Below are 27,052 nucleotides of genomic sequence, written 5' to 3'. Positions count from 1 at the left end.
GTTTTTTTATTTATTACACATTTATAAATAAAATTTGCATTACATGCGGCAGTTAATTAATTGCCACTGCACAACATGTGCTATTGTTTATGTATCTGGGATTATAATTTATTTATTCCGCTAATCCCACCAGCCGATTTCTTGCAGTGTCATTGCAATGATTGCTGAAGGAGGGAGAGCAGGAAGGGCAGCTGAGCCGCGACTATTCAATGCCTGTACTATGAATGAGGGAGAGGGTAGCCTGTAGCTTTATAAACTGCGCCTTAGATTTTTGATTTGTTTAGTAAATGGATTGGGATTGGATTTGCTGCTAACCTTTTATGGATTGTATGTTGCTGTTGCTGTGGTGGTTGCACCTGCCTGTCACAAATGTTATTGCCTTCGAATTGTGTTAATTTATTTGGTTGGTTTTGACGTTGATCTGCATGCACTTTGGACGCAATCGAATTATCTCTTTGTTGCCGCGCTGTGACACGTGTATTTGATTACAATTTTAATTATATTTGTGCATAATTTGTTTATATTTTGTGACAGTTCAGGCCGTAGGGTCTTATCACTCGGTTCACTGCGCGCCAAATTTGTATATATGAAAGATATGGGCTACGAAATTGGAAGGAAAAAAGCAACACAAATTGACGACGCAATCTTTCAAGTGTGCTTTTGTTATTTGTTTTGTTTTTTATTTGCTGTATTAGCAATGCAGCCCGTCGCCAACATTGATTTATTCACACACACTCGCTTAGAGCTAACTTCACTGTGTAGTTGTCGTGTCGCGTATAATTAACAAACATATAGAGAGGCACACACATGGACACACACAAGCACTGTAAATGGTCGCGTGTGACTTGCACAATATGAGCGTTATAAAGCGAATGATTTCTCCCGGCCTAGCACGTCCGACCACCGAAAAGTTTGCTGTGAAACTGAGCGATCCTCGGTCTACGGGTCTCAGCACATCGACTCTCGCTGGCTGCCTGGCGATTGCAGGCTGAGATCGACTCCACGTCGGCCCCGGCTTGGCCATCGGCTCGATCTTGGAGCGTTGCGCTCTCGGAGTGTTGGCGGAGAGCGAACGAGCCGCTGCTGATAGGCCGATGACGGGCGCGTATATGTACGTGAGATAAACTACTGCTGCTGCTGCCGCGCGTTGCTATCGTATGGAATTCCATGCGGAGCGAAGCGGTGCGACGCACACTTTTGTTTTCATTTCCAGTCCGCCAGGCGGCTCGCTCTCTCATTGATTGGCTGCCTCAATTTTCTCCGCCACTTTAACCGCTTTTATGCCCTGGTAGAGGGTATTACGATTGTGATCAGATGTTTGCTGCGCACTAAAATAAGTTATTTCAACTTATTTAAATATAAAAAATCTTTATAATATTTAAAATTATATGTAGAAATTTCATACGTTGGAAATCATATTTCCCTCTTTTTAATGGTTCATTTTCCATGATGGATCTCCAAGAGTATCAACAATTTCGACTCCTGCAGCTGGCTTTACTTTGATTGTTTGTTTTGCTGTTTTCTTTTGTTGTTTATCGCTGTTCCTTGTGCGTATTCTTCGGTTTATTTTCATTTCTTTTTTGTACTTTCAATGACGTAACAAGACGCAAACAAAAATTATTGAATTTAAAGTGGGTATGGCAAAGTGTTGAGATTTTTATAATACGCTGCAGGTGTTCCACAATTCGATTTTGGGTATAAATAAATGTTCTTTGCTCTGAGAAGAATTTTATTCAGCACATTCGCAGAACTCAAAGATGATCTATGATCATGAGGGGTTACACGTTTAGGTATTCAAAACTGAAAGCCTTTTTGCAAACATATTTAGCATGCAAGAACAGAGTACAAAGAGTACAATCAATCGAGTAAAACGTGGAATTAAAAATTGCTTGAAACAAAATGTGTGGAAAAGATGAAAGAGATCAGGTCATAGGTGGAAAACCTACAACTAATGTGCGCTGGAATGTGAGAAATTATTTGAATCAGATACTATAAATACCATAAAATACTTAATAATAATTTCTTTTATCATTTCAGTGACTAATCCAACGAAAGAGTAGACGGAAAGTCCCACAACTCCACATGCTTTCCCACAATACATTTTCTGGGCACTCAAAAAGGTTTTTTTTTTGGATTTGACAATTCGTCCAGCATGCAAGATATTCGAGCTTGAAGTACATGGCCTAAAAGGTCACCAACTCTCATTTCCTTTGCCTGGGCACCAATGTAAAATATTCATAAATAAATGCATGCAAATGTGTGCGAATTATACCCACAATTCTCCCCTCCCCTGGCACAACAAAGAAGCTCTATTTATGAATTATTGACAGCTCCATTTCGTATTGATTTTCCCAAGAATTGACATACCTGAAAAGTAACCAGCCCGATTCGACCCTCGGCCAAATGTAAATTATAAAATCCATATAGCGCTGCTAATTTAAACAGACAAATTCCCCAACTAGCAATAGACGAAACAGAAAGAAGAAAAAAACCAAAAACTCTCGACACCGCCTAAGGTCAGAGACTGAGTTATTAACTCAATTTTTGGCTTCTGTTCCATCACCAGATTTTAGTCATTTAAATAAACACGAGCACGAAATACACATCCATCGGTGGAAAAATATTTTCTGTTTGAGATTGCAAATCGGGCAGAAAAATTTCATTATTGTCGGTGCATACTATATGCAGATCTGTATAGTTTATTTCTGTTGTTTGGTTTTGGGCAACAAAATATCCAAACTAAAAACAAAATCGCAATGGGGCGTGGGTAGCGTCTGGATCGACTGACTGCATTCTGTGAGATGTATTTGCCAAAAGCTATTTATTCGCGTAGAAGTTTTACAATAAAATCAACAGAGCAAGAAACTGCAACTACAGAACTATTTGTTTTATATGGAATTTAAATTATGAATGGAAAAAGTTTAGATTGTTAATAGAATAAAAACGTGAAACAATCGGATATGTTTATCCGTTAAACATCTGTATATATTACACATAAACTCTGCACTTATGAATCATACTTTGGGAAAACAAACATAAATTGCGTTTTCATTTATGTATGTCTCGAAATTTTCTTCAAGCATTTCAACATCACTTTAATTTGGATCACTGCAGCCATTCAGTGACGTCGAAACAGTTCGATTTCTACGTCAAACTTTGCCATCTCTTTATTTTGAGCTTGCTTTCGAGAGCTCCTATCAACAGCATCCGAGCAGCGCAGCAGCAGCGGGCAGAGCAGAGAAGACGAAAGCGAAGCGGGCAAAAAATCCGTACCCCTGCAATTCTGGCACATGTATGATTCAAGGTCACACGCGTACGAGCGGAGGAGAGCGGGAGAGACTGCAGACAAACAAAGCCAAACCCCGAACCGAACCAAAGCGAATGGTGACAAAGACACAAGAGATGTGAAGGGAAGGGAGGCGGGAGGCAACGCGACGCGACAGAGTTGAGCAACCACTTGTTGTTGTTTCTGCTTTTATTGCTCCTCTTCCTCCTCCTCTTTTATCGCTTTTGAGGCCACTGTTTATAATGCGACCATTCCATGAAATAGTGGAGCCACAACGAAAGGTCGTCCGCCACGAAAAAATAAAGAGAGGGAGAGGGTGGGAGAGAGAGAGATAGACTAAGAGCATTAACATGCAAGACATTCAGTCATGCAGCGGGCAATGGCCAGAGGGGGGAATATCAATAACAAGATGAGCAAAATTACAAATGAACTCTAAATGTTTGCCCAGCAGCGAGACACGACGATAAAGAGAAGCATAGGCAAAAATAAAAAACTACACCACGTCGAAGTTTTTATGCCCTCCTCTTTCCTTAACGCCGGCACACGAAACGAAAAAAAAATAAGTGCATTTTAATTGATCTCTTGGGAGCAATTAGCTTTACTTTTCAACGACGCACGTAGTACGAGTATTTATGGAAAAAAGTGACCAGTAAATGCTAAGGAGAACTCAAAGTTCAGCTTATGATAAATGTGTTTGTTTGTTTACTCTGCGGGCCAATCAAGCAAGTGGTTTGTTTTGTGGAATATTTGTCATTCATGTTGATAAAGATTTTTAAAAGCTCGTGCGCACAGTTGAACTGATTTGGTGGCTTTTGGTGCCAAAAGGGTCAATGATCTCCATACATATTTACCGTACATTTCAATACTTCCAGAACAAACATAATATGCACAAGACATTACCAGCAAAGCTTCTAGAATAGCAGTCAGTGCCGCCTTCCATCACATAACTTTTGTTTGTGCGCTTCCTTGAGCCACGACTATAGTAACTGATTCGTGGATTAGCCCAACTTTAGCTTGGCATACTAACAAAAAAACGAAAAGGTAAAGCAGAAAACCTGTCCGTCTGCCTTCTTTGGGGCACACTTGATTGGCTTTGGATTCCCCGAAAACGAGCATGAATCACCCCATGGTGGTGCAGGTAAAGGCAGATGCAGAGGCACTTGCTAGGTAAACTCAATTGTTTCACTCTCCCTCTCCCCATACGCATGTTCAGTTAAAGCAGCAGCATCGGCCAACAAGTGAGCGTGAGAGCAAGTGAGAGTGTTGTTCGCCCAGGCGGAAATCTGCTGAGAGCGAGTGCGCTTGGTGCGATCAAGTTTCGGAAGAGTGTGCATACATACATATGTATGTATTAATGTGTGTATGCACATGTGTGTCGGTGGTTGCCTTGCCATTCCAGTTTCCAGTCTCTTTGCATTGCATAATTGGTAAATGCAGTTGCAAAGTTGATGCTCATTTCGAGTTCGAGTTCGAATCTGCGTTCGAGTTCCGCATGCAATGTTAAGCTGTTGTTGTTGTACTCTTTCAGTGGGTATAGCGATTTCGCTTAAGTTTGGACAACTCAGAGCTATCAGCAGTAACAGACGTGTCATAATGGTCGTGTTAGTTGTATCTGCTGTGTTTGAATAAGCTTCCTAAGTAAATTGTCAGCCGAATCTGCTGGAGTATCTACAGTTTCGAACCCAGAAGCTCATCTTTCTTTCTTGTTTTCGTTAATTTGCTTGGCTGGTGACCATATCAAGGTTGTCTGAGCCAAAGACTTTGGGACTTTGACTTTGTCATTTCACAACTTCAGGTAAGTTCGAGAGCAAGAGGGAGAGCAGTAATAGCGATAGACTTAACATTTTTTATGTGTGGTTTTTGCCTTATAGAAAATCAACAGCAATAATAGCAACAATAACACACCGCAACGACAGAAAAAACAACAGCAGCAATAATAGCAACAGTCAGCACAAACAACTGTTAATTAATTAATGTTCCAGCGATTTGTGAAGCACAGCGAAATCGTTGGGGCTGTGGCCAAGCGGAAGGGGTAAGGCACAGGAGCGTGCCAGGCAATGGGTTGGGTCGGATTAGAGCTTATTGCCATTTCTCACTGAAACTGGAACTGGAAATGAATCGACCACTGCAATTGCAAAGTTTTATTGTTTTGTTTTTGCCAAGACAGTGAACACCCGTGCTAGAGAGACTACTTATTATTTTAGTATTATTGCGGAAGGCACTTTTAAAGAGTGTTCACTGTATTTGTCTACGGTGGAAGACAGTGGCACAACTGACAAAAGGTCAGCTTTCTAAGGAGTTGAAATCTATTTAGTTAATTGTTTTTCCCAGCAATCCCCATTTCAATTGATTCTCTTAAAGCGTTTTAGCTGTGCGCATTTTAATTCGATTTCTCATAGTAATGCGAAGAGCTTCAAATTGTTGTAAGAAATTTCTTAAATTTCACAAACTAATGCTACTCATATAAGATATTCGCATTAAGTAATCCAAGAACTAAAAGGTTTGGTTCTTTATAGGAACATACAATTATCTATATAACACTTCTTCAACTATCACGGATATTTATCAATTATATCTTTACAATTACCAATCACTAATTTATGTCTCTACCATTTGATGGTGCATAAGACTCAAAAGTGCAGTTTTTATCGTACAATGTTTGTGTAGCAAGAATTGATAAATATTTCTAATTACATGAAGATAGCTAATATCTAGTGTAAATGCGGGCTGAATGTGCATTAGAAAGAGTGGGACGGAAATGAAAGTTTCCCCTTAAACCCATTCCAAAGGGTTAACAACTAAAATATTTTTAGATCAATGCTGTCACAGTTCAAATGATTTCAACACTAGATTTAAACAATTAAAATTCTTAACCTCTATTAACATATCTCTACTACTAGGAAATCCATTCAATTTCGAAGAATAATTGTGCACTTTATTCTAAAAATTTGTCTATGCATTTTTGTAACGTTACGAATTTCTGGGAATTTTAGTCGAGCGCTCACTCAATCAACATGATTCCAGTTAACACGTCAGAATTATCATTCGCCCGGCTTTATAATCGCTGTTCCCATCAAATCACATACTTTATATTAAACCGCAGAACCAGAACTGGTCACCAGGGAGAAAGGAGAGATACATATGCATACATCATGTACTATGACGCTGCTTTTGTCGAAGAATCGAATAATGATTAAGTTTGATTACTTTTTCCCGCAGACGTAAGCATCTGAGTATTAGGATCGGAACTGGTATCTCATCGGGGGAATCTGAGTAAGATCCCAATGGAATTGAATTAATTGATATGCTGGGAGAAACCGATTCCATTGATGTTCATTGGTTTTGGACGCGTTTGCCTTAATGGCCTATTATTTATAAACAATTTTGGTATTTTGTAATCACGCAGCGGCCATAGATTATTTATAGACAAAATCCAGAACTCACCTAAATCAGAAATTCCAGCAAAAGGCAATAATTCAATGTACTTTGTGTGATTTTCAATTTTCAATATAAATTTTATGTTCGTTTCGAATTTTCGTAATATTACACACACAGATAAACACTTTTTGATTATCTTATTTCCAGCACAATAATTTTTGTTAATTTATATGTTTCATTATTGTTTTATTAGCATTTGTTCGCAATCGAATCAAATTTAAATTTCAATTTACGTTACTTTTTCGTTCGCGTCCTTTTTGTAGCTTTCGCAGCGCCCTGTTGGCCAAGGAGAGGAAAGAACCGTTTGCCAGCAGCGTCGAACCGTTAATGAAGCCGACACCGCCTTGACTGCCACACGGAGTGCCGCTTGCCCCCCAACCACAGACCCAAAAGTTGTCCTAGGGCCGCCACTCAGTCAGGCTGGGCGACCAGAGGCGTGGTGCAGCGGCAATTCGAAAGAAAGCTTTCGCCTGCCTGCGCACACTCAAACGGTGCGTACGTTGCCTCTGCCGTGGTGAGTTTGAAAGTTTCCCACCTCAGTTGGGTCCGGCTGATTCGAACAGAAAGTTGGCGCCCAATCTAGCGGAAACTGGGTCCCATGTCTGGGTTTCGGCCCCTGGCAAAATGGATGGCAATGGCAGGAAAGTTGCCGAAATATATATGCCCTTGCTGGCTATTGAGATCTTTGTCTATGGCTTCACATAAAATAGTTATCCCCATGGCTGAATTATTTATAACTTAATGTAACATGAACTTCGTATAAGAAAACTTGGTGCTTAAAAAACATTACAACAAAACTTATAGGACCCATCTAAGGGTATCACAAAAAAATAGCAAACGGATGCCGCAACCGAATCGAGTTACTATGTGTGAGAACTCAACCGGATGTGGGGTCTGCGTGGGAGTGTGGGTATGTGTTAGGGTGCTGTTGTCCGCAGGATGTGACTGTTGCTTTGAACTCAATGTTCTTTCATTTTGCGGATCCAAATTTGTCATGTGTCAATTGAGAGGATTCCAGACAAAATTGATTTTAATCAATGAACCTTTACAAGAAAAACTCTGACGACTGTCTAGGAATTGGATTCCCAAGAAATACTTCGAGGGAATAATCTACAATTTATGAATAGAAAGAGAGATAACTTTTCACTTATAAAAAACAAAGCACACAAAATCTGAATTTTCATATTTAAATTTAAATATTTAATTACCCAAAATAACACAGCATCGGTGGTTCAGTGGTAGAATGCTCGCCTGCCACGCGGGCGGCCCGGGTTCGATTCCCGGCCGATGCAGAAATCATTTTTTGGTTTCTATTAAACAAACACTTTTGTGTGTTTTTTTATGGGCAACCAATAAGAAGTAACTGAAAATTTAAATATCTTTTTTGTAATTTAAAACCATTTTGCAAAAATTTGCCATACATTTTGATTTTTCTTTCCATGTCGAATTCGTTTCAAAATAAATTTGAAGCAACTCAGTAGGCCCTGATTTCTAGTAAAACACTGTTTAATCAGTTCATAGCTGAAATCTCAGTCGAATAAGTCATTCCTTTCTGTGGTGTTCACTTGTAAACTTCTCTCTTGAAAAAAAAAACTAAAATAAAATAAAATTGTTAATATTTCTGATCCATTTCGAGTTAAAATATTTGATTAAGTGATTAGTAAATATGAAGCCCAAAAGCCCACGCATTCGTCAAACACAATTGACTGGCCAGACCCAATCGCCCCGTGCTCGGGCTCCATACACCAAGTCCCTCATTCCGGGCACATCGCAAAAGCGTCGCAGCTTCACGCCGCGCAGCAACCAAAACAAGAACAATGGGTGAGTATCCATAATAAATAAAAATAATAATTATATTAAATAGTTCTTTAGCCCCTTCGACAAAAAGAAAAACGAGCAGCTGCTTGCCAAGCACCCACCTGCTGGACTGCTGACACCCTCATCGTCCGACACCTCGCTGACCACCACTGTTGCCCGCTGCGGACAGCGCAGCTGCACGGTCATGCCCAAGGTCACGAGTCTGCTCAAGGAGCCCAAGCCACTGGCTCCCATTCTAACGCTGAAGCGCCAGCAGACGGCAGCCATGATCAACTATCGGGCACGCAAATCCGTCTCCCAAATGGACATCAAGGAGGCCCGTCGCACAGGCCAGTATCAGCTGGTGGCCCATGTGCCCTCGCCGGGCAGCAAGGACAACCAGACAGTGGCTGCCGCTGGCCTGGATGCCAGCATGTCCAAGTTGCTGTTGCAGGATGCGGCAGAGATGTCCGACGTACCCAAGGGACGTGTGAGCTTTGTGGTCAGCAGCGATCAGGATGCACGCGTGGCCAGCCTGAAGATTTTCAACACAATTATGCTGCACGCCTGGCGCAAGCGGCGCGAGAGCGTACGTCAAATCACACAGCAATTGGAGGATCAAAAGAAGATTGTGAGTAGATAGTCTTGGAATTTAAATTGGGAATTTTTGGGAGTTTTGACAGCTGAATCGAAGTTGTGTGAGAAATGTCAAAGGGCTTTTCGTTTTATGTCAATTCTTGGGGCAATTCCAATAATCTTACGCTGCTTTTGTTCCCACTCTTAGTAATTTCTTTCCAATTCCTGCTCCCCCAGCTACTGAAAACCCGCAACCAGCTCCACCTCTACACCTCCCTGTTCTCCGTGGAGCAGCGTCGCAACGGCACTCTCAATGATCAGCTGCTGCAATCATATCGCGAGGCTGCAGATACAAAACTCTCCTACGAGGAGCTGCACCTGCAGCTGGAGAAGATCAAGAGCGAGAAGCAGCAACTGTCCGTTGAGCTGAAAGAAAAGAATAAAGAGATTAAGAACCTGAAAGAGTGGCAGGACACCTTGAACGGTGAAGTCTTTTCTGCCAATGCCGACAAGGAAGTGCAAATGCTACAAATTGCACAGTTACATCGCGACCTTCAAAAGAGTTTGGACATCCAGCGGGGGGGCAGGCCGCCAACTTGGAGCTGGCTAACATCGCGACAGTCCGCACGATGAAGGTCATCGAAGAAATATACAAGGAAATGGAAAACACAAAAAAACTTCAAGCCGAATCGGAGGAGAAGTACAAGTAAGCAATGAAATTGGTTCCTGAGATTCGTCTTTAAATCTTTTCCTGCTCCCGCAGCAAGCTTTTGGAGCACTCCAAGCAGCTGGAGCTCTGTGCGCAGCAGATGAAGGATCAGGTAGATTTGCTTCAGAGCTGCCTGGCTGCCACCATGGGGCAGCGTATACGCCAGTGCCTCATCCAGAGAGAGGTCTACCAGCAGGCCACCTTCCGCGTGCTACACTTTGTGGCCGACTATGTGCTACCCGGCTATGCACCGCCGCCATCCATTCCACAGGCAGTCAGAATGATCAAGGAACGCTTGTTCCCAAAGCTGTCTGCAGAGGAGAAGGTTGACACTAAGCAAGAAAAGTCCATAAAGGAATTCCTTAATGAAGCGGAAGAAAATAAGGAATCGTCCAATTAATATTAATATTTATTTAGTTATTGGTTAGCATTTATTTTGTTTTGGTTGTAGTTTGCTGTTTTAAATTTATATATTTTGTTTGCACAAATAAATGTTACCATTTACTTCACAAGAGATGAGCAATAGCCTCTGTCCGTTATGCGGAGCTGTCCGTTAATAAAAATAAAATCAAATCCTCTATTGGTCTAGAGTTGCATGCACCCTGACATTAGCCCGATTAACTCCATTGGCAATCCAATTGCTGTTGAAGACATAGTCACCGGCGGGAAAGGGCAGAAACATTGTCATGTGATGCAGCACGAATGTGGTGGGCAGCTTTTCCACCAGTAAATCATGCTGCAAAATGTACAAAAATCAAATGAGTGATGCACAGTCAATCCTGTTGCTTTGGATACTTGCATCGAATGGACACGAATGGTTGATGTTCGAGTACGTCTTGAACAGGCCAAAGAGAAACAAAGACAAGGGATTCCTCTCGTTGTGTAATAACTTACAGCCGTCTATGGTCGTGTTAATGCTGATCGGTTGTAGCCCATTCGAGCGTTTATACAATGCAAAATTAACCTTAAATGAATGGTTGAGAACACAAATTTCTATAGAACTTTTTTTTGCAACTATTTTGCGTACCTTAAACTGGGTAACTGGTTTCTGATAGAGAACAGCCTCGATGGTAATGTATTTATAGGTGCGATTCTGCGCCTTCAGATAGCACTGTTCAAAGTTGGCGAATTTTCTATCCAGCATGGTGCATTTGACATTTGTAAACTCCAGTTTGCTGTCGACCTTTAAGTACACAAATTCCCAGTATTAATCGCTGCTTTCACTCTCACAGTTTACGATTTTCTTACAGCATTAATGTCAAACAGTAAAAGTAAAATAATTGAACACATCATCCGCATGCACTTTAAATTCATTTCTGTTTCTGTTTCTAGTGTTTCGGTAACTGATTTAAATGTTGCCCAAAGCAAAGCTTAAAACAAAGTGAAAAGCTGAAGATTTTTGCCACCCATTAAAACAGTATTAGCCTCATAATTACATATGTGCGATAGCTGATTTATTAATAATTAGCTTGAACTAGAATGGAAAAGCCAGCCAAACTCATAAATGGAATTAGATTCGGAATTAGATTGAATAATGTGCACGTGGTAAGGTTCATTGCACATTTCAATAACAACTGTAGCTGCCCAGACTGTTGTAAATGGCAAAGAGAATTAATTTTGGAATTTAAACCATCTGAATTGGGGTTTACTTCATTCACTTTTAATGATTCCTTTGAAGGATAACTTGGACTTGTAGATGATAGATATGTTAGGAAATAAGCAGACCTAAAAACTCACCCTTAAGTACTAAGCCACACTGGGAGAGAGAGCCACAGAGACTGTTTTAATATATTTTTTTCCAAGTTTTCTATAAAGTTAAAGCCTGCTTCAACTGCTTTTCATATTACTACTAAAACGTTTAATTTATTCATATTTAAAAAACATTAACCTACAAAAACACACTCATTTTACACTTTGCATTTACATTTACATTAATTACTAAACAAAAACACTAAAACAATCAATATGATGACGACCAGGTCGATAAGGGTTAATGCTTAATCATTTCCCTCCTCCTCCTTATCCGTTTCATTATTTATATGATTTGACTGTTTCTTTCTGGGTTCTTTAAGGTATTACGTAGATATCGATAGGTTGGATATTTGCAGATCTTCGGAATTGAGGCGCAGTATCTGCTGGTCCTCTGAGTTAATGCGAACCAACTGCTCGCTGTCGAAGCTGAGCAGATTGCTGATCGTTGGACCATTATCCGGTTGGTTGCTCGCATTTGTGTTGTTGTTGTTGGTGTTGTTGCTGTTGTTGTTGGTATTATTGTTGGGGTTGTTGGAACCGTTGTTATCAAACTGATGCATGGACGGTGCATGTTGCTGCTGCTGCTGTTGCAATTGTTGCTGCTGGTGAAGCGTGTGCTGATTGTGCTGTAAGCAAAATGATTAAAATATAAATTTAAATTACAACAATTAATTAAAATTCGTCTCACCAAATGATTTGTGCTCAAATTCCATTGCAGATTGCCGCCTGGGCCCGTTCCGCCGTTGCCACCGCCCCCCGATGTCAGCAGGTTGTGCATCGTGAAGGGATTGTTGAGATTGCTAAGATTGTTGCTGTTGTTGTTGGTGTTGCTGGTGTTGCTGGCGGGTGCTGCAACTGCTGCCGCCGCTGCTGCTGCTGCCACAGCCGCTGCCGAGAATTTGCTCTCCCAATGGCTGCTGCCAGTGTTGCCAAAGGGATTGCCATGGAATTGCATTGCCTGTTGCTGTTGTTGTTGGTGTTGCTGCTGCTGCTGTTGTTGCTGCTGTTGTTGATGTTGCTGCTGTGCCAGAACCTGCTGCGTAAAGGGATTATAGTTGTTGCCCAACTCTGTGGCACCATATTGCTGCTGCTGTTGCGGCTGTTGCTGCTGTTGTTGCTGTTGCTGCTGCTGTGGGTGGTTGGGCGACATCATCTGCTGCTGTCCATTGGTGGGCGTGGCAGCTAGATTGTAAGGCGAGGGCGTGCTGTTGTGGTTGTAATTGCTCGAAGGCGACAACGGCTGCGGCGAAGGCGTCAACTCTGGCGGTGCCCGATACAAGCCAAAGGGCTGCGGTGAGGTATCTGCAGATGGCATTTATTATAAATTGCATTCGAGTATATGGTAAACCAGCAAGCAGATTGCCACCACTCACCTCTCGGTTCTGTTTTGATGGGCGGTATGTTCTGTGCATTCCAACAGTTCATGTTGTTTTGTCCTAAAGAGCCAAGCAAAACAATAAATAAAAGCATTAAAAAATTATAAAATAAATATAAGTAAAGGTTAAGTAAGACAGCCAACAAAACAAATTAATAGGGAAGTTAAATTGAGTTAGTTCAAAGGGAACAAAACAGCAAAGCAATAAACGGGGGAAATCTTACAAAACGACTAACAAAAAAAATTGTGAATAAATGTTGTCATTTCTTTTAAAATTATTTCGCCTTGCCAGACGCTAAAGAATATAATTTTTGCCATATTGAACCAAAAATCGTGCTATTTATTGTACACTGCAAAGGTCTAAAAGCTACAAAAATTCAACTAAAGCTGAAAGAGCACCTGCAGAGGTTCAATCCTATTGCCGATGCTCTTTATCCTAAGACAACAACAGTACAACACTTGGCGAAAAGGTCTAAAAATATTTATTAATTAAAGGTCTGCAAATTGTTAAATATTCAAACTGCAAGCAGTTCCAAAATAAACTCAAATTATAGGAAAATTCTTTGAAAAGAGGGAATAAAGAGTCCCAAGGATAAGTACACAAAAAAAGGTGAAAGTCGAAAAGTAGGAACATTAAATTGCTAAAATAAAACCAGCTTAAAATAAGGTCAAGGCCAGTGTTAGTAGAAAAGAAAAGTTGCTTTTAAAGCTGATAGAAAAAATGCTATACTATGACGCATAAAATATATAAAAACTAAACCAAAATTTAATACAAAATATTCATCATGCAACAAACAAACCAAAAACATCAAACTCAAACAAATTAAACAAACATTTTTAAGAGCACTTGGAAACTGCGATTAAGAACTTACTCAGAGTAAAAAGAACTTCCTTAAAAACCCGGCAACCCCTGAGCAAAACTTACTTTAATTTTATAACCTCTTTTCAGTTTTGAATAAAAACACCTTTTGAAAGTATTCGAATTCGTTTCAACAACTTTTGTTTTTTGGTTTTTCTGTTTTTATTAAACTACAATATTTTATATAAAATATTTCTTTGATTTTGTTTCGAACGTTCCCATTTCATGAATATAAAAATATCAAATATCTTTCGCAATTACGAGTAAACGAGTAGAAAAGCGACAAAAGTTTTGTTTTAGTTGATTTCAAATCAATTTCTGTATCAATAGTAATGCTATAACTTTCGACTAGAGCAATATATCAAATATATAGTAGGTAACTCTCATTTAAGTAGTGTTTCTTGTGTGTGTGTGTGCGTTGAGTGCTTGCTAATCATTTCTAATAGTCTATTCGAGTAATACATCATCAAGGCAGATGAATAGTTAAGTTAAGTCTTTGGTATACCGAAAAACAAGTATCAAATATCGCATATTCGATTAGGTAGGATCAGTTTGTGATGTTTGAACATCTCAAGACAAGATTAGATGCCAACACATCCCCGCAAAGGGCAGAGACAGAGACCCAGCAACACAGCAAAAGTAAGGGGTACAAAACCCAACACCATACAAAGAGTAAAGTAGACAAAACCCAGCACCAGAATGTACATTTATATGTAGCAGAAATACACAATCTACTGGTAACTTACTGCCATCCTGATGATCGTTTTGTAATTGCTGTTTTTGCTGTTGCTGCAGCAGCAGGTGCATGGGATCGCCGCCAGTCTTCTGACGCTTCCGCCTCAGGTGTGCTGGATCTACAAAAACAAAACATAGATAGGCTACAGGTCATATTCTTCGTTAATCGATTGGAGATATTCCTGGGAAATCCTTAGAGAGATTTCGCTTAAATACAAAATTCAGTTGAGGTCTCCTCGGGGGGACCTGGACAACAACAATTCGTTTCGCTCCCAGCACAGCACATCAGAAATGTTTTGCTCTTTGGGTCTTACAAAATACGAGTATTATCCGCAGTTGGATAAACTTTTAGCACAATTATCAAATCTAAAACAAATACAAAATGGAGAGCCCTCGCGCCGAAAGATACTTTCAGTCGCCGGCTCTCCGACAAATGGACAATTTATGGTTCTAGACGGGGCGACATTTTCCGCAAAAGATTCCCATGAAGAGGTGACCTCTTTGCCTTGGGTTTTATTTCCTGGAAAAATATGCAACCCCTTGGGGGCTTTCCTTTGCCCCTTCGTTGAATTATTCGTTGGATTTCCTTTCCTTCGTATTCCTTAAAAAAAATATAACAAAATCTCCCTGGGCTCCTCCTAGTTCAGGCCATTTGCTGCCGCCAGCCGCTTGGCCACCTGCTCGGGGGTGAGTATCTCCCCAGCATCGACGGGTGTATAGTAGGCGGAGGTCTCATCGAACTCACTGGCCGCCGCCAGCGGTGGCACACTCGTGTACAGCGCAAAGTGTTCCGCCTCTGTCAGGTCAAGATTGGGATCCAGCTGCACATTGAAGTGCCCCTCGATGGAGCTCACGAGATTGTGCAGACTCTGACGATCGGCAATGGCCACCAGCTCCATGCCGCCCTCGAGTATGGGGATCTCGGCCAGCTGTAAGGCAGAGGCAGTGCGTCTATCCAGTGCCCCACCCACCGTTATGGTGCTGGACTGCGAGTACGCCTCCAGGGGTGAGTGGTGGGGCAGACTGTTGGCGCTGTCACCCTTCAGCGGTATGTGCACCACATCGGCATTGAGATACGCCGGCCGCTTGCCCGACACACTGCTCACACTCCGGCCCACGGGCTTGCCCAGCTTCAGCGGCTTCTTGGCGCCACCCGACTTTATGGGACTCGACTTGCTGGCTGTCTGCGCGGGTGCCGCACTCTTGGCGGACCGCAGCGAGGCGCGCATCGGATCCTGCATGTTAAAGTGCCCAATGCTGGGCTCCCGACTGTTGGTCTTCGATTCCAAATGGGAGCAGCTGTCGGCTGGGGTCTGGGCCAGATCTGGCTTGCTCTTGCGCCGCGAGAAGAGCTTCGAGAAGAATCCTGGCTTCTTCTGGCGTGGCAGGGTATTAAAGTTGGGATTCTTGGGCGTTGGCGCCGGCGGCAGGCGCTTCGTTGGCGGCAGGTTATCCCCCTGGACCGTGTTGGCCTCGATGGAACGATTCTCCGCATTGCTGTCCTGTTTGCGTATCCTCTTGGGTGGCAGCGGCGGCAGCTTCTCCTCCTCCGGCGCAGTCACATGCACGGGCAGCGGTGTGCTGATGCTGGCACTTGGAATTGGAGGCACTGGCCTGTGGGTCGACGTAAGCGACTGCGAATTAACCTCCACCGCATCGTAATGCTGATGGGCATCCTCCGGCGCACACTGCGACATGGGCGGTGTGGGTGGCATTATGTCATCCATGGGTATGAGCACGGGATTCTTGAAGGCAATCTGTAGGCTCGTGTAGGTGGCAGCATCATCGAAGCTGTCCTCCACCTGCATGGCCGGATGACGGTCCAACTCCTGCTCCAGCCCACTGCCAGCCAGCTCATTCTGCAGCGTATTGTTGTACGTGTCCCGCTGCACCTTGTAGTCCGTGTAAATCTCATCCAGTTCGGCCACCTGCTCGAGCAGCTCATTGAGTGTCTTGTCCTCGTCCGTGGGCTGCAGGTGTGGCTCGATGGCAGAGTCCAGCAGCTGCGACGAGTCTGGGACGTCGCTCTCCACCTGTGTGGGACTCGGCTCGTGCGGCTGCTGCTCAATCTCGCTGGACCTCATCCATTCGGTGATCTTGTCGTTGGCTGTCAGTGGCCGCGGCTCCAAGCGCTGTCCCAGTTCCAGCTGCTCCAACTCGCGCACCTTTTCATCAATGATTGTGTCGATTTCTTTCTCCTGCTCCGAGCGCAGACGTTCAGCCTCGGCTTCTGCCTCGGCATCTGCTGCCTCCATGTCCTGAGGAACTTGTTCTCCACTCTGATCTGCCACAGTTTCAGCCACAGGCGAGGACTCCTCTTCTACCATATTCTCCTCTGTAGCAGCCACAGGTGACACTACCTCCAGTGGCGACTGCACCACCTCCAACTTGGGTGTATCCAAATCGATGACCTCAATCGTGGGCGCCTCCCGCTTGGCATCCAACGTGAGTATCTGCTGAAAGAGATCTTCGTCCGGCTTTCGCTTGAGGTGCCGGTGAAGATTCCAGAACGTGTGTTTACCTGAATCCAATGGCACGTACTCGAAGGGCAACGACTCGCTGGTGACACCATCCGATGGGCGGCGCAGCTGTATGAAGACCTAAGAATAATCGAAGTTTACTTTAGAAGTCCTCAAAGTTCGTAGCTTGAACCCACCTTGGCTGGTTCTGTGATGTCCAGCGTGTGATATCTGGGCGTCTTAAAGGTAATGGCAGTCTGCTTATGCACATCCGTGTGCTGAAAGTCACCAAACGCCTCCCACACACTCTGTCCGTTCTTCTCCTCAAAGAAGCGCACGGAGATGTCCTCCTTGGCCACCTTCTCGCACAGCAGGATGATCTGCGTGTTGCCCAGCACCGTGGCCGAGCAGCTGCACAGCCGGCAAATGACCAAATCGGACATGGCTTTCTTGTCGAAGATTGGCTCCGAGACGACCGGTGGCAGGGGCGAGGTGAAGCGTCCCTTTTGTTCACTCTCCATAAATACTTGAAAGCACAAACGAACCGAGTTCAAATCGATGCTCGAGGGCTGGAAACGATGCGAGAAACCCGCTGGAAGAGGCAGAAATATTAGTCAAAGATTTCTGGTAGATGGATCTTCCACTTACTCTTAAAAGGATCGACGCGTATCTCCTCGCGTGCCTTCAGGGCCGCCTCAATGTCCTTCTTCTTGACGCACTGAATGCCCAAATTGCTGAACACAGCCCTCATCGTTTCACTGTTGATCTCCAGCGTGCAGACGCCCTTCTTGCAGCCCTCCTTGCCCACCAGATTGTGTGGATGTGGACTGTGAAAAGAGTTTCCAAATAAATATCCACAGTTTAGCCATAAAACTCGCTTCACACTCACCGATAGGGTGTGTCCTTGGTCACACAGGAGACGACTACGACGGCACGTCCCTTGTAGCCCACAATCTCGATGGTTGGATACGTTTTGTTCTCCGGCGTGGAGTTGACGCCGGGTATGGAGCCCGCGGAGCGACCCTCGCATTCGTATCGAAATCTCAGCGCCTTGCCCGCGGGCTGTTCCGTTATTTTCACGTACGGTTTCTTCCGCACATTCTTCGTGGATTGTGACAATTGTTGTTGCTGCTGTTGCTGTTGCTGCTGCTGCGGCAGCCCATTGTAGTTGAGATTTTGTTGCGCATCAACCGCCGGACCACCAGGGCCGGCAGCGGCAACATTGTTCTGGTTGGGAAACATTTCGTGGCCAAAAAATTAACTGCAAAGGGGGAAAGAGAGAGGGAGAGATTAGAGATTTTGTGATGATTGCTAAAATTATTTAATGCTAAGTAAATTTACGATTAAACATTTACTCTTTTAGGGGAAAATTTATGTTGGAACTCGATCGATATTTTGCATATTTACTTTGATAAATTTAACAGCTATTGAGGAACATTTTTCTGCTTAAATATATGTAAGTAAAATGTACGTTAAAATATGTAAATGTAGTACATATTTATGTATGCAAAGATTTATCTAAATTTTCCTTGTCCCTTTTTCAGCTTTCAACAATTAATTTGCGAAGAAAAATGAGCGCCAGACGATGACGTTATGAACCCAAAATAATCACTTGTACAATTTGATTCACTTCTTAGTTATATGTACACTATATATTTAATATATGTATGGCTCTGGCTGGCTATACCTAGCTATGACCAGCAACTATGACGAACCGCAGCGTGTAGCGTCTGGCATGGAACTGAATATCTGCAAGAACTCTCAGCCAGAACCAGATACTCGCGTAATCCCACTGCTGGCTGTGTGTGTGGGCGTTTGTGTACAATATTCGGACATTATTAATTGCACTATTTAGGGGTCATTAAGGTGTAGTATTTGTTGCAGACTGCAATGGCAGCTACATACAGACACGTGTGTGTATATTTTCCTTTTTGGCCGGGTCCGGTCTGGTCCGGCCACGCCGCTCCGGGGCGTGCTGTTTAAAAATAACATTTTGCGTAACGCGTAAAGCGACTGCGGCGGCCACAAAGCGACAAAATCCACCCATAGAGAGCGCATATGCTTTTACTCTATATATCAGGTAGTACCTATATATATAGAGATCTGCCTGCACATATAGAACGCCTCGCAGTTTGGCCTCCTCGAAGCTTGGAGCTTTTCTTTTTGGCATAGAGTTTGTTCCAAACAAAAACATTTTATCAATGGTGGGCTGGGGGCATTGTCAACGCGATCATACAGCCAATATATAGCAGCTAATGTATAGCGATTATATTGGGCAAAGACTAAGACAAAGTAGCTGCTATGACCTCAGAGTTTTCACTCTGTTTCTCTGCTTCTCCGTTCATGTCTAGACATTGGTCTAGCAGACGTCAATGGCTGACAAAACTACGTCCGTGCATTGGTCTGATCTGATCTGAACCGATCCCCTTCGAACCAAACTGCGGGCCATGGGGTAGAAAAACACACCACAAACTACCCAAGAAAAACGTGTGCCAATTTCGGATGTTTTGTGTTTTATTGTTAGATTTAGATGGGTGTAAATTATGTATTACTCTTGTAATTTTTTGTAGCTGAAATATCTCTTTCTACTTTACGTATTTTATCTCCTTTTTATCGTCTATAAAGCGCTGTTTAAATGCACTCAAATTAAATGGAATTCTATGAGTTATGCATTGACAGGGATTTTATTTGTATTCAATGTATTGCTCATCAGCTTATTGATTTGTTTTATATATTTATAAGCTGCATAATCGCTGCTTTATTTAACCAAAGAATTAAAATGTGTTTCATGTAGGAAAAGTAAACTGATACAATTTCTGACTGTAACTGCTAGCGAATCTGCTAATTAATCAGCACTTTATTTGTTTTGTATTTTTTATTTTTAGGTGAACGAACTTTGGATGTATACATACATACAGACATAAGTACATACATACATACATATGTACTACATCTTTTCTTGCAGACAACGAAACATCAGAAAAAACTGTCGTTACTTGTACATCTGTTATATATTAGATTAAAAGTGACTCATTCTTGGTTAATCTTTTAGCAGAGAGTACAGCATGCATCACAAGATTCAGAAATCTATGAATCCAGGGATACAAAATATGGAAGTGCATCTGAAAATATTTTAGTCCTTATTTGTGGCTGCCAATCTTTCCTTGAATTCCAGAACATAAAGTTACCCAACTGACATCAAACAGAATCTTGCGTTTCTCGAATACCGCATGACGAGCGGCACGAAAAAAAATGAATTAAAAAATATCGAATAAACATTTGCAGAATATACAAATAACAGAAAATTATATTTCTTTAACAAAACAAACATGAGTAAATTAATAAATATTTTGCGAAATAACTCAGCAACTTTTAGACCCATTAATCCCATCTAAATATTTGTATTCCCTCCTGAAAATTCCTAAGCAAACAAATACTATCTGTTATTTAATTCAACATGTTTTGTGGCCAGCTTATCGAATTGATGTACATGCGTATTTATACATGTGTTTTCCCCTAAAAGAATTCGATTTTCCGATCATATTTTTCGCAGCTGTCAAATGCTTTTTGTGCGTCAATTAGAGCATTTCGAAATATAAATCATGCGCCGAACCAACTGTCTCACAGAGGACAAAACTATTCATAATTAAATGGAGGAAAAATGTATTGAAAGCCTTTGAACAGGCTAAAAAGTGTCCACGTGCTGTCCTTAAGTCTTTCAGTAATATATCAATATTTTTTGTAGATTCAAATAGTACAAATTAGATTCAAAAACTTTCGCATGTTGCACAAAAGATTAAAGCAAAGATTACGTCACGAAACTATTTGCATTTTGAAAAGCGAATTGAAAAGCCAATTGGATGCTGGCCAACAAATGTAAAATAAATATAAAACAAGATCTAGTTAAAATAAGAATACTAGATAATCAATTTGAAGATCATTTAGCTATAAATCAATCACCTTTCACTTATCACGGCCGAACGTTGCGCTGCCAAAGGGCTTTCAAAAACCAACCAAACCGATTTAAATTCGAATTTTTATTAGATTAAAGTAATATTTTTTAGCTTGAATAGATTTACAATTTTTTTTTAAATTTCTTGCATTATTATTTCACTTCTTCGCTCTTTCTTTTAAAACCACACACACGGCGTTAAAGTTTTTCTTTCACAGAGTCTTTAGCTATATCTTTATATACCTTTTTGTATATATAATATCTATAATGAGAAATCTTTCTTTAGTTGACCGAACAAAACACACACAGAGAGCAGAACGCGTCTTGAGTACTCGCCTAATGTCTGAACACTGAACCGAGCAAAATGTTTTTCGAGAAAAAAAATCAAAAACACACACAGAATTCTTTATGCACGCCTCTGACCAGCAAAAGTTTTTGTCGTCTTCGACGTTGTGTAGTTGTCGTAGAGAAAGAAGCTTTCTGCTATTTTTATTTTACTTAATTTGTTAATAATCTTATATACGCTGGTTGTTGAATATTTTGTTGTATCTGCCTGTGTTTTGTGTCGTGTATTTATTGCTGCTGCTTTCAAGGAATTTTCATACTCGTCTCGGGGCAGTTGTCCCAATTTTGTGTCAGGAAAATATACTCAGCTACAACGTAAGGAAAATGAAATGAAAACTTTATTGCCCGATGTCAATAAACTTTGGCTATAGCTGGGCAATTGTGTAAACAGTTCAATCAATAGATAAATCGATCGATCGTACACGTGTTTTATGGATACACAGTTGAAGCGATTGAAAGCCATAAATGGCTGACTAGTTTGCTGATTCTGATTGAATGTCTTAGCAAATATTATGGAGACAACAAATAATGGAATAAAACAACACATTTATGGAAGGGAAATCAGAATATTTGTTAAACACAACTAAGTAAATATTAATAAATAAGATACAAGTTGAATGATTCATTGAACGCTTTTCAGAGTGAGTTTTTTATAAGAAAAGGATGATTTTAAACCGCGTTTGGGGACCGCAAATACACACATAAAATACCTCAAATGGTGATCGCAAAACTTTGATCGCAGGAGACACAATTATAGCCACAATTTTAGGAATATTCCAGAGCTAAATGCACTTCAAAATCGAACATCCCATCAATGTTGAGTCACATCTTTTTAAAAGGAAATTGCACAGCGCCTAATCTAAGCAAAAGATGCAAAGGTATCTGAAAAATTACCATAAAATGCATCAACGGCAGGGGCAACTGTTTGTTTTCGTATCGACTATAAACAAATATATTCAAGTACATCCAAACACACATCTGCACATACGAATATATCGTATGCAATAGGCATAAGGTAGATTCATACATATATTGGCATTTCCGTTTCAATGGCCACCAAAAAATGGGTGGGATAAAGGCACTTGTCAACGCTTGGCGCCAGTTTCTTGAAAGCTCTGTGACTGATTTCAAAAGAATATGCATATAATAATTAGGTTTATGCTGGGGGAAATGGGAATGGGCAAGAGCAAATCCATATATCCTATAGGGTGTACGTATGCCAAAATGTACTGTGCAGATTTTTAATAAACAAAAATATTTCGATTCTTTCCAAGAAACACAATGAGTCACAGTGCAAAATCTAAATGGGTTATATATTCGAAAAGGAATTGAAATATGTCAGGAATTTGCTCGTGTGCCACAGTCACTCGTGTGGGCGAATATCATTCAGCAAATGCGTGACTCTACGGGGAAAAGGCACAACAGGAATAGGTCAGTTACCCACGGGTAGGACTTCTTGGAAATATGAAAATCGATAGCCAGCTGCTGTGTGTGTACGAAATTATATGAGCAAATATTGTAGTAATATCAATTCCATAGACAATTTATGATTGAGACCATATAGAGATTATTATGCCCGTTAGCAGGGGTAAGCAAAGGCAAATGCGCTACCGTTTAGAACCCATCAGATATGGCCAGCAAAGCGTATCGCACAGACAGACAATGCACAGGTGGAGAGCGTATAAATACCGAAAACACAGCTCGATGATAACACACTGGAGATTGCGACTATATAAATAGACTAGACCCAGGAGTAGCGATGATAGCGTGATGAATATTTAATTGATTGATAAGGGATTGAGCTCACGCTACCATCGCTAGCACGAATGCCACCTGATAAATTGTTACTAAACAGAAAGCGTATGGATTTCGCAACCATTAAATTGATTAATAAAAGAACGTTTCCCTCCACCGCTCAGAGCCGGACACTCTCCAGTTGGTGGATCGCAAAAAGTAGAAAAGTAAATAAACAGAAATAAAATAAAAACATTTCGTTTCGATCATTTAATATGCTAATTTTATGCAATTTTAATACCCCAACAGAAAAATAAAAAATAAATAAAAAGGTTCTTGTGGCGCCAGCACTACAAATTAAGATTAAGATCAACATCAACATCAAAGTAGAAGCAGCCAGCAGCAGCTGCAAAAATTCCTCAACTGCTGGGCCGCCCAACTGAAAACGAGTTACCAAAACTTCCAGACAGACAATTTAATGATCGCTGGCGTCAAGCAATTTACAGCTCAAATAAAAATAAATAACTGTTATGCTGACAAATCGATGGAACTAGTTCCGAATGTTGAAATTAGAAGAGGATTTCTACAGACGGGGGTTTACATATTTTTACTTTGCATTTAGGAAGTAAAAGGCAGATGATTTGCGGAATATTTTGATGCAGAATTGTGATATTGGAGCAGGGAAAATTTTATTTAAAATGTATATAAAATATCCGTCACTTCACAATTATTATATTCACACTTCGATATGATATGGTATTTCACTCTTCTATCCACAAACACAACGTATGAATGTACTCCCTCCCACACTTGTGGTAACAGAATTCCTATTGATTGATCATTTGCAGAAAGTGGGGCCTTGCCCAGCTCCGCCTCACTGTATCAATCATTGCGGAATTAGCATACGGGGAAACTGCCCATTGTGGGAATGAGTAGAGTAGCATCATCTATTGACTTGGCCTTAGATCTGTAAGCACTCACAAAGCTTTGAATATCGTAGACGACTTTGGTTAAAAAGAAACGACGCTCTGTACTTTTCCCTGATGTTTTTCACTCGTTTTCAGCACTTTGGATGTGAGTCAGCAGCCACAGCAGCAGCAGCCGGTTTCCATTTGCAGTTTTAAAATTACTTCGAATTAGCTAAAAGCCTCTCCATAATTACCTGTAAATTAAGCCAAGGACCAGTACCAGTTAACACATGACGAAAGATTTTTTTTATTTTGCTTTCCACACACACGACAAAAAATGAATTTTTATTTGCGGTTTTTGGATTAAGTCAAGAAATATTATTTGGGATTTTGTTTGAGTTTTGTTTTGTTCTTCTTTGGCGAAAAAATACAACGAAACGCAACGAAAGGAAAACAATACCGTTAGCTGTTAGCCGTCAGCACAACCGCAAACGCATCGAGTCGATCTTAGAATGAAAATGAAACAATTGAAAAACCAACCTCTCAGTTCGGTTCGGTTCCGTTCTGCTTTTGGACTGGCTTGCCGGAAAAACAAATGCAAGTGTAAGGCAGAGAGAGACCGCACGAAGCAGCGTAGAGTAGAGTGCAAGGAGGAGGAAAAGGCGAACCCGAACACACTGAACTGTGCTGAAAGCGAATTGACAAAAAGCTTTTCCCCCCACACACACGCACACACACATACACTCACACACACGTGCTCGTAAGAAACTTTCGTTTGTGACAGACGCTGACAGCGGCTGAGCGCCAGAGGGCAGAGACTGGGTGGACTGCGCTGCCATATACACAGGTGTTTTGGTTATTGTTTCGGTTTATCGTTTGTATTAACGGTGGAATATTTAATACGCAGCAGGGGAGGTGTGTGCAGTTGTGCCGCAGAGGGAGCGAGCACAATTGAAAGAAAGGGCAACCCCAAAAAAGCTTGAGGCTTACACTGCAAAAGGAATTTTGGGCGAACAATTACACATACATATTTGGGGAATTTCTATGCCATGGGAATGCGATTGAAGTTGCCTTGTTATGATATTGGCTTGAGTGTGGATTGTTATGCCGTGTTAGGTTAGGTTCTGTTCTGTTCGTTTAGTAGAAAATAGAAACAGAAGCAGCTGTTTTTTGTTACGATTAACATTTGGGAGCTAATAAACAATGGAATGTAAAGCGTGTGTACAGTGAAAACTCTCAAGATGTATTATTTGTTAACTTATTGCTGTACATTCAATTATAGTAAATTGGGACATTAAATCAAAACGACTAGAAAATTCCATTATTCCATCGATACAGCCTCTTTTTTCCGAATTTGTTTATAACTTTTGAGCATTTATAGATTTATACGAAATGTCTACGGTCTATAAAACTATCAGTTCATTATACAGAATTTTTAGAAATTGTGTATTATTAGATGTAATTATTCTGTAATTCTGTACCAAGAAACATCTCAATGTGAAATCTGAATATTCATTAGGATTTCCCAGAGACTGCCGTCTAACCTGTAGACATGGATGGGCGGGGGAACTCACCTTAATCAAGGAGTGACTTGTCGACGTTTCATAGGCATTGATCACACGAGTGGGTTACAGTTGAGAAGCACCTGAAATTAACACGAACTATTTAATACACTTTTGCGCTGTATGTAGATTTTTCCTTTTAAATTTATTTTTGCTTTATATTTAGTTTTCCCCCGAGCCTTGATGAGTGCCGTTATGTAAATTAGTTAAATGCTAAATAAGCCATTTATTTATGGTTAAAAAAAAATTCCTTTTAATGTTAATACACAGAAAACACACACGAATACAGGCGCGGGAACACAGGCACACAGTCACAGGCACAGCAACTATTACAGAAACCGGTTTGCATATTATTTATATAGATAAATAATCTTTTTTTTTCTTCTTTTTATAATTTTTGCGCGAAAAACGAACACGAGAACAGAGTGCGATAATATCAAAAGAAATATCAAGAGAGAGAGAGGGAGAACAGAAACTACAGCAAAAGCCAAGACGAAAGCGAGAGCAGCCAAAAGTGAGAGAGACACCCACAAACAGACAGACAGACAGACATAGAGAGAGAGAGAGAGCGCGTCCCGCTCTTCTGGCGCGATTTTATAATGACGTCTTTTTCTTCTAGGGAATTCCGGGCTTTATGCTTATGCGATCATCATCAACTTTGTTTTTGTTTTTAAACAGTGGCGGCGGATTTAATATTTCTTAATTTGTTGCTCTCCCACCATGCAGACGTCTGTCGTGTCTCTCTCTCACTGTCTCTCCGTGTCTCTGTCTCTTTAGCTTTGACTTTGTTTTATTATGGTAAATAAGTACTAAGGGGGGACACAAACAACGGCAACAAATTGTCGATGTGCGTCGTGTAATCTAATCGGTAAAACGTTCAATTTTAATCGAAATTATCAATACGTGTGCCGTTAAAAAGGTTTTTTCATGTACGATACGAGTGCAGAGTCGGTTCGATGGTTGCTTTTGCTGTTGCTTTTGCCAGCAAGTGAAACTTGCTTCGCTCAAAACTCAATTATACATTTCATGCATCGCATTTTTTTTTTGTCAGTACTTTTTATCTACAAACTTTGTTCAACACTCTGGGCACAGGTTTTTTTCTGGTATTTTAACTGTCGCAAGACGGCAGACAGTGGCGCAGCCAGAGAGAGAGAGAGAGCTTTAAGCATGCGCGAATGCAAAAGCGTTAATATCGAGAAACGCAACGAAAGAAGACACAAAAACGAGGCACAGCACAGAGTTACTGTTGTTCCACACACGCACAACCGATCACGACGCCAGCGAATTGAAGACTCTGCGGCGAGCGCGGTAAAGAAAACAAAACTTCCAATACCGTAGACAGATACGATAGCAAAGCTTTCGGGCTCACTTGGAGTTGTTGTCAAAGCACAAACAAATACAAAGATCAAACTTTTAAGCTGTCTCAAGAGAGCGGGCGAGAGAGTGACAGTGAGAGAGCAAGTGGCGTCACAAAAAACGATCTGAAGCAGCTGTGTTGAGTCACGTATGTGGCTGAATGCAAAAGCAAAACAATCAACGGCCTTTGTGGGGGCAGGCAGGCAGCA

The 27,052-nt window shown here is 41.3% G+C and overlaps 4 protein-coding genes and 1 non-coding gene across 12 annotated transcripts in view; 2 read left to right on the top strand and 3 right to left on the bottom strand.

Moving 5' to 3' along the window:
* Positions 1–929, bottom strand: part of LOC117902321 (dorsal-related immunity factor Dif) — a 34,731-nt gene extending 33,802 nt beyond the window's left edge. Inside the window, exon 1 of the mRNA XM_034813610.1 lies at positions 316–929. The gene's annotated coding sequence lies outside the window, so the exon portion shown is untranslated. The remainder of the gene's footprint in view (positions 1–315) is intronic.
* A 7,016-nt stretch (positions 930–7,945) lies between these two features.
* On the top strand, positions 7,946–8,016 carry Trnag-gcc. Its single transcript has one exon. It is a non-coding gene; the product is annotated as a tRNA-Gly (tRNA).
* A 330-nt stretch (positions 8,017–8,346) lies between these two features.
* On the top strand, positions 8,347–10,206 carry LOC117901387. The gene is made up of 5 exons (XM_034812120.1): positions 8,347–8,545; positions 8,597–9,152; positions 9,335–9,717; positions 9,771–9,803; positions 9,861–10,206. Exons 1-5 carry the CDS (start codon positions 8,391–8,393, stop codon positions 10,204–10,206), a joined length of 1,473 nt encoding a protein of 490 aa, XP_034668011.1. The 5' UTR covers positions 8,347–8,390.
* Positions 10,207–10,383: 177 nt separating this feature from the next.
* On the bottom strand, positions 10,384–11,706 carry LOC117901385. Its single transcript, XM_034812111.1, has 4 exons — positions 11,657–11,706; positions 10,834–10,989; positions 10,606–10,770; positions 10,384–10,542 (listed from the first exon to the last, which is right to left on the bottom strand). The coding sequence occupies exons 1-4, from the start codon at positions 11,675–11,677 to the stop codon at positions 10,384–10,386; spliced, it is 501 nt and encodes a 166-aa protein (XP_034668002.1). The 5' UTR covers positions 11,678–11,706.
* Positions 11,707–11,837: 131 nt separating this feature from the next.
* On the bottom strand, positions 11,838–26,784 carry LOC117900308 (embryonic polarity protein dorsal). Of its 8 annotated transcripts, none has more exons than XM_034810628.1 (10): positions 26,557–26,777; positions 25,500–25,570; positions 17,876–18,247; positions 17,635–17,813; positions 17,184–17,578; positions 17,049–17,127; positions 14,539–14,646; positions 12,932–12,994; positions 12,247–12,860; positions 11,838–12,184 (listed from the first exon to the last, which is right to left on the bottom strand). In XM_034810628.1, exons 3-10 carry the CDS (start codon positions 18,226–18,228, stop codon positions 11,882–11,884), a joined length of 2,094 nt encoding a protein of 697 aa, XP_034666519.1. In that variant the 5' UTR covers positions 18,229–18,247; positions 25,500–25,570; positions 26,557–26,777; the 3' UTR covers positions 11,838–11,881. The 8 variants fall into 8 exon arrangements, 6 of the variants coding, with proteins under 6 accessions (XP_034666519.1, XP_034666520.1, XP_034666518.1 ...); XM_034810629.1 differs by having other exon boundaries at positions 11,838–12,139; positions 12,640–12,860; positions 26,557–26,776; XR_004649274.1 differs by lacking the exons at positions 12,932–12,994; positions 14,539–14,646 and having other exon boundaries at positions 12,037–12,184; positions 12,247–12,684; positions 15,701–17,127; positions 26,557–26,783.
* Between the last annotated feature and the right edge of the window lie 268 nt (positions 26,785–27,052).

This window comes from Drosophila subobscura, chromosome U, assembly GCF_008121235.1.
Source record: "Drosophila subobscura isolate 14011-0131.10 chromosome U, UCBerk_Dsub_1.0, whole genome shotgun sequence".
NCBI lineage: Eukaryota > Metazoa > Arthropoda > Insecta > Diptera > Drosophilidae > Drosophila > Drosophila subobscura.
The sequence above is the reverse complement of the archived record's forward strand: the minus strand, read 5'-3'. Positions and strand labels throughout refer to the sequence as shown.

Coding starts and splice junctions, on each gene's coding strand:
- LOC117901387 (XM_034812120.1), top strand. CDS start 8,391: ATGAAGCCCAAAAGCCCACGCATTCGTCAAACACAATTGACTGGCCAG. Junction 8,546..8,596: donor AACCAAAACAAGAACAATGG/GTGAGTATCCAT, acceptor ATAGTTCTTTAG/CCCCTTCGACAAAAAGAAAA. Junction 9,804..9,860: donor GAATCGGAGGAGAAGTACAA/GTAAGCAATGAA, acceptor CTGCTCCCGCAG/CAAGCTTTTGGAGCACTCCA.
- LOC117901385 (XM_034812111.1), bottom strand. CDS start 11,677: ATGAATAAATTAAACGTTTTA. Junction 10,990..11,656: donor TGAATAAATTAAACGTTTTA/GTAGTAATATGA, acceptor GTGTACTTAAAG/GTCGACAGCAAACTGGAGTT. Junction 10,771..10,833: donor AACCAGTTACCCAGTTTAAG/GTACGCAAAATA, acceptor CATTCATTTAAG/GTTAATTTTGCATTGTATAA.
- LOC117900308 (XM_034810625.1), bottom strand. CDS start 18,228: ATGTTTCCCAACCAGAACAATGTTGCCGCTGCCGGCCCTGGTGGTCCG. Junction 17,814..17,875: donor ACCAAGGACACACCCTATCG/GTGAGTGTGAAG, acceptor CTCTTTTCACAG/TCCACATCCACACAATCTGG. Junction 17,579..17,634: donor ACGCGTCGATCCTTTTAAGA/GTAAGTGGAAGA, acceptor TGCCTCTTCCAG/CGGGTTTCTCGCATCGTTTC.